The sequence below is a fragment of the Photinus pyralis genome, unplaced genomic scaffold (assembly GCF_008802855.1).
Source record: "Photinus pyralis isolate 1611_PpyrPB1 unplaced genomic scaffold, Ppyr1.3 Ppyr1.4_unclustered_Scaffold7426, whole genome shotgun sequence".
Taxonomy (NCBI): Eukaryota; Metazoa; Arthropoda; class Insecta; order Coleoptera; family Lampyridae; genus Photinus; species Photinus pyralis.
Genome location: NW_022172157.1, coordinates 4,822 through 11,326, shown reverse-complemented (window position 1 = coordinate 11,326; position 6,505 = coordinate 4,822). Strand labels below are relative to the sequence as shown.

Genomic DNA, 6,505 nt, shown 5'->3' with positions numbered 1-6,505 from the left:
TCTATTCGGCAAAAATATGGGTAGGCTCTCACACCAACCAGTTACAATTCCCTTTTCCTACACTTGCCCCCAGATTATTAGGACAAAATACTTTCAATACATAAATGTTTCATCAAAAAAGTATTGTCTATCCGTACTCCTCGAATTTCTCTCCCTACAAAACTCCCACGCTCCTCCTTGTTTGTTGCCAATCTCCAAAATTACCTCATAATTTACCTATATTTTGCCTTTGTCGTTAGTGTTAACGCGAGGTGATTCAGTTGGTTAATTTTATTATTTCATACTGGTATCTTAACTACTACATAACATTTTTGTTTTAAACAAAATAAACAACGTCTGAATTCCCGCTGTCATTGGCAACGGGAATTCGAGGCTACTTAATTCCCTCATGGCGGGGTTGACATAATCTTAACTAGATCACGTTAATTTTCAATGTTATCACACTTCGTTACATCGACACTAGCATTAAGATCGTTGCAATTTCCACCCATATCAAATTTGCAATGATTAAACGTGCAGTTCGCGAAAACAGAAGAAAGATGTTGGCTGCTACCAGTTACCATACAACCTATATCAGTCGTAACCGAAGTGGAAGCTTTTTCTGTAACTGTTGAAAAAATCCTCTTTTGAACATCCATTTTTCGCGGCATCGATTGATCAACGTAACTTTGAGCAACCTTTGAAGACTTCCAATCCCCATGCATTTGAAGACTGCACAAATCGCCCCCTCCTTCAATTAACGAAGTAGCAGAAGTTCTTCTATAGCAATGCCCCGTGTAACCAGAGGGATTCGACAACTTCAAAAATTTGGCAATTTCACAGGGTAATTTTGAAAATGAGTTCTTCCCCACTGGTTGCGTAGTGCACCTTTCATTGCGATAATTCAAAAAGAATCTGTTGTGTGGAACGTTGGGAGGGCGCAATTTGATGTAAGCTCTAAGAATACCAAGACAATCCACCGCAGTCTCATCAATAACAGTAAAATAACGATCTTTGTGAGTTTTTGTATCCACCAAATTTACGACGAAAACAGTTCCTCTATCCTCAACATCACCAACCATTAAATTTACTAGCTCGCATGTCCGACAACAACCAGCTATTCCCAATACAGTTACCACCTAAAAACGGTTAAATCAACCAAAAAACGTGGAAATATTTTTGATTGCACTCACCTTCACGAATAAATATTTTTCATCGGGGGCGCGCTGGAGGAATTCGATTACTTGTTCTCGACTCAACACCTGTGACTTCTTTGGTTTATATCCTACATTTTTCGCTTTTAAAAACGAAATCAAGATACCATACTTAGAAATGTCAATCTTTTCATGCAAACGCAGCATCGCTCTCACCATAGAATAATACGTCCACAGGCAGGATGGTTTACATATCTTGGATCGTTCCGAAAAATAGGCAAGAAGAGCTTTTTCAGAAGCTCCTGTTACATTTTTTTCTCGTCGCCACGTGCAAAACCGGTCAAATTCCTTCTTATATGCCTTTTTAGATTTTATGGGAACCAAACACTCTTCAGCCTGCGCAATTTCACTGAGAACATCCTCAGAAAAGTTTTCCTCAAATTCCATGGGATCTTCCAAATCGTAAACTCGGAAATTCGAAGAATAGGTAAACTCAATTAACGTATTTATTTTAACGTCAAACAAATACATCACCAAGACAACGATGCAACACCCACTATTCGAAAATTTTATTCATCATTTTATCATTTTATTCTTTTCCTATTCGTTTCAATATTTAAAACCAGTATGAAATAAAACTATGAATGCATCACGTGAATTAAATTGCGGCAAATTCCCTTGAGAAACTAATTCTCTCGGCCTACGGCCTCGAGAATTACATGTTTCTCGCGGGTATTCACCGCATCTTAATTCCCTTGATACATTAATAGCTATTATCGTCCTGTTTGCAGATTAGATTAAATTACCTATAGCTTTCTAACTTATAAGTAATCAGCAGCGGTACTGAACAATTGCATTTAGTTAAATGTCACTTTACCCCGAACTGATTATTTGCTTTGTCAAACCTCGGTGGTTGTTTCACTGGAAAACCCGTTTTCTCTGGCTAGCCGTGGCCAATTCCCTTTTCCTTCTTGAGATTCCCTGCACATAATAATTTCAAAATTAAATAAAATTTTGGTAATGAAATGAAATTATGGTACTCTCAGTGGAGTAACTTCCAAATAAATCATGTGATTATTCAAATACAAGTACAAATAAATACACATAAAAGCTGACTAACCGAACTCGACGGTGTCTTTTAGTAGGGATTTTTAAGAACACATGCAATGGATTTAAACAAGATGTAAATCAGCATATGCATGATGGAAGCGCATTTTTGGTAATGCAGATCAGTATTTTATAAGCAAAGTTTAAAATTATCGATCTCACAAGTAATCTAACTCAAAATAGACTACTAGAGCCTGTACATCTACCTACACTATAACAGAAAGATTTATGGAAAATTTGAAATCTCTAGCAATTGTAATTGCTGAAATCTTAGCCGAACAGCCAGCCAGCCAGCCATAACGAATATAATGGCGTATTTTTTTTTAATGCGCTAATAATTAAGTTGTTATACTGGTAGCGCTATCTAACGGTAAAATTATAGCACCTCCGAAAACCATATCGAAATTATTTTCTTCAATTATCGATCGCACAAATAATCTAACTCAAAATAGACTATAGCCTGCACATCTACACTACATCAGAAAGCTTTTAGTGAAAATTAGAAGTCTCTAGGTATTGTAATTGCTGAGATCTCAGTCGGACAGCCAGCCAGCCATAACGTATATAATAAGGTATTTTTTTTACAAAAATGCGCTAAAAATGTTTCCTTGGAAATCGTTGAAATTTGTCATAAGTCTACCGAAACACAGCCGTGAGAAGGAAAGCCAACGTCTACCATCGTTGTCCTATTTGGAGTGGAAAATATGAGTTTTGGTTTCCAGTCGGTTTCGTAACTATTCAAGTTGCTAAACAATGCTTAGCATGGATTTGCACATTAAACATATTGGTAACTATATCCGATCAAGTGCACTTAAAAACCATTAGTTTTTTTTCACTTTTTTCGTGTAGAGTGAGATAGTGTTATGTTTTAAGAAAAAAACTGATTTCCTCTGTATTCTTCAACCATGTGTTAACATTATTGGAAGATTATTGCCAAGCGAAATCTGGTGTTGAATGTTTTAAGTATTATGCACATTCGCTCGGAAAACCACTGTAAAAGTATAATGCATCAATTTTAGGCAAATCCTTGTCATATTTTCAGTTATTAGATAGCTACCTATCTGGCTGTCTGACACTTTCAACCTCGAACAAAATAGGAGTTGATTGCTCTTCTTCGAAGTTGATCCTGAAAGATCGGTTAGTTGAACAGAAACTTGAAATGAAGTGTTTTTGATTTCTGTTGATTTTGTGAAAAAATTTATTTAATTTAAGTTCATCAATATTTCATAAACCGTTTAATCTAACAACATGCATTTTTTTCGGGAGCAATATGTCCTGGGAGAGAATTTTTCGATAGCACATTGTTCTGGGAGCGAATTGTCAGGGTGCGAATTTTCTGGGAGCGAATTATCGGAGCGTAAATTGTCCGGGAGCGATTTGCAAATTTTATGAAATTAGTTTTTTCATACCAGGAGAAAAATTCCTTTGTAATGAGAACAACTATCGACATTCCGCAGGCACAAAGAGCGAGAATGCGACTGCTATGTGGAATATTGTGGTTTATAGGTTTTTACAATAATTATCACTATTTACAATTAATTTTTGAGGAAATTTCAAAATAAGCAACTTGCACAAGGGCCGATAAGGTAAAAGTTTTATAAACTCCGAATACGCCTTTGGCTTTAATTTGTGCAAATTAATCTCAAGTTAATCGCCCCACTAACCTTTTTAAGGTAAGAATTAATCCACATTTTAAACGCACCTTTACAAAAAGAAAAAAATAAACACATTGTCATTATACATAAAAATCGTTTGAAATGACCGCTTTGCGTTTGTGAGGTGTCTGCTGGACGCATTAGGATAAATAATTATTATATTCAGAAGCTACAAAATAAAATATCATATTATAATCTAATGCACATGATTAAAGGGTTGTGAAAAACCGCCAGTGTATTAAATAAATGTCGTATATCTACCGACAGTGTAACTAGCGCAATTAGCAAGTAATCACAACTGCAATTACACGTAAATACAAGGCAATTATAGCTCAGGTTTAGATAATCCAGGTATTTTTAAAGTTGCGCGACTTTGAGAGATTGCATTTAGCTAACGGAACACGTGAATCGCATAAGGTGTATACGTAGAGCAATCGCAATTTAAAATTTTTCCTGTAGGAGTCAGAAACTCACAATAAGTTACCAGAATGCTACAAGAACTTATTATTGGAACGCCTAGTTTCGTTAAAATATAATATTGATTCCAAGAAAATTAATATAATTTATAAAGTCCCACTTATAATATAATGCAAATTCAGATGATTTTTTGCTGAATGTAGACCTCGCAGTATCTCAGTGGGTTGTCAGTTCAGAGAGACCCCATTAGGCAATGACATTTGATAGATTTGGTAGTCCAACCCCGTTGCATCTTGGGATTTCTACATTTTTCGTTTCCTTTCAACTTTTTCTTGTTGGCAAGGGAGACTGAGCCAGACGGACGCAGAAAGCGAACAAAGACATCAAAATGATGGATTTGGCTCATCTTATCCCAAAGCGTGATCGAGTCATATTTCAGAGGCGCGGTGGATGGGACACGACTACAACTCTGAATGTTAATTCCATCATCGACCTACCGTCAGTTTGATATTTCAGGCGTGTTGTTCTTTATACTTTGAATTTTGGTAATACGAGTTACGAAACTTTATTAGTTCACAACGCTTTACGTAACAAAAAAGTCAATTTGAAAAACCTTTGCAATTATAAATAGCTCTTTAACTAACAGCTGCTTTGTTTTATCCGCGTTAATAAAGTTTCACAGGTAGAAACGGAAGCCCGTAATTTTATTTTAGTCGTATACATTATGATTCAAAACATTCCAAGTCTTAAAACATAGATCGAATCGTTTAATCAAAATGTCCATGTGCTACCTCCCGGGGAGAGAAATAAGAAAATAGGCATGACGTGCAGCACGTTGTTTGACTGACCTAAAGGGTATCAGAAACAATTTACATATAATAAATTATTACAAGAAATTGACTTGAGTGCATGGATTCCTAACAAGGAAATTAACAGCGATCTTCATATAATTAAAGGGCCATCAAGAAATCGTTACTCTAATGTGATTACAGCATAAGAGTAAAGCGCCTCAGGTGGCCAACGTAATATTAAGACCGAAGATAGATCAATTTTGGTTTATTAAGAAAAGAAATCGGTACCATGCTCATTATACAGAAAGAACGTTGTATAGAACCCCAATTAATGCAGAAATATCTGAACTTTTAGAATTGATCAAACATACAATAGGCGTAGACAAATAATTGGTAACCAGTTTAACAGTTTATACCACGAGGGTTAAATTCGTAGCCTTTGCTAGTTACATTCATGTTACTTCACCGAGTTGGTGAATCCCTTAAGATTTCTTTGTGAACAGAATGATTTAGTATTGTAATAATTCAATAACCGTAATTAAGGCTAAGGGGTAGGAATTGCTATTAATAATTCCTTACAAAATGCGCCCGAAGTAGCTCTTTTTATGATTATATCCTAGATGAAATCGAGCGCTAAATTTTCAGCATAAAAAAGGGAAGTAAATAAACTGACTAGGAATTCGTAAAACTTGCAAACAAATTAATCTTATGGTACTGGTCTAAATTTTGAATTTTACTTACATCCCGAAAAGAAAATTTGAGGAATTCTTGCGACATTTATGGAATAATGTAACTTTTTCCATTTGTGCTTATATAGTTTTCTTATCTACCTGAGTGCTGACGTGTTTTTAATTTACGCCACTGAATTAATTTACACGCGACATTTGGAACATATCAATCTATTTTAATAACGTAGAATAAGCATAGGCGAATTATGTAATGAAACGTCTTATTTTCCCATACTTTTCTATATTGTACAATAACAACTGGTCGCGCAAAATGAATTTTCGGCGTCATACTTCAACGAAACCTTCTTTTAAATCAAACGGTTTCTAACACATTGATTTAATTTCCACAATCATAATCATTAAACAAAATCTGTCGGTTTAAAACTGTTTATGCGTTTTTCGCCAGGTTTCGTGTATCCAAAGCAAATAACGCTAAAACATACCTATGCACATACATCTAAAAGTATACGTAATTAACTCTGAAAAATGAGAAACATTATTAATTACATAAAGTCAAAGTATTTTCGATATTGATTGTCTATTCGTACCTTAACATTTTGGAAAACATAATTTCCAAAACTATATCTTTGCCAAATGTGCCTCGCTTATTACTATATTTTATCATTTCCTACTGAAGTTATCATTTTTTTCATCGGAGTGTTGTCTATTAATTC

General features: G+C 35.1%; 1 protein-coding gene across 1 annotated transcript; it reads right to left on the bottom strand.

The window, feature by feature from the left end:
* Positions 1 to 279: 279 nt before the first annotated feature.
* Positions 280 to 1,901, bottom strand: LOC116182764. Its single transcript, XM_031503306.1, has 2 exons — positions 1,173 to 1,901; positions 280 to 1,118 (listed from the first exon to the last, which is right to left on the bottom strand). Exons 1-2 carry the CDS (start codon positions 1,662 to 1,664, stop codon positions 423 to 425), a joined length of 1,188 nt encoding a protein of 395 aa, XP_031359166.1. The 5' UTR covers positions 1,665 to 1,901; the 3' UTR covers positions 280 to 422.
* Positions 1,902 to 6,505: the final 4,604 nt, after the last annotated feature.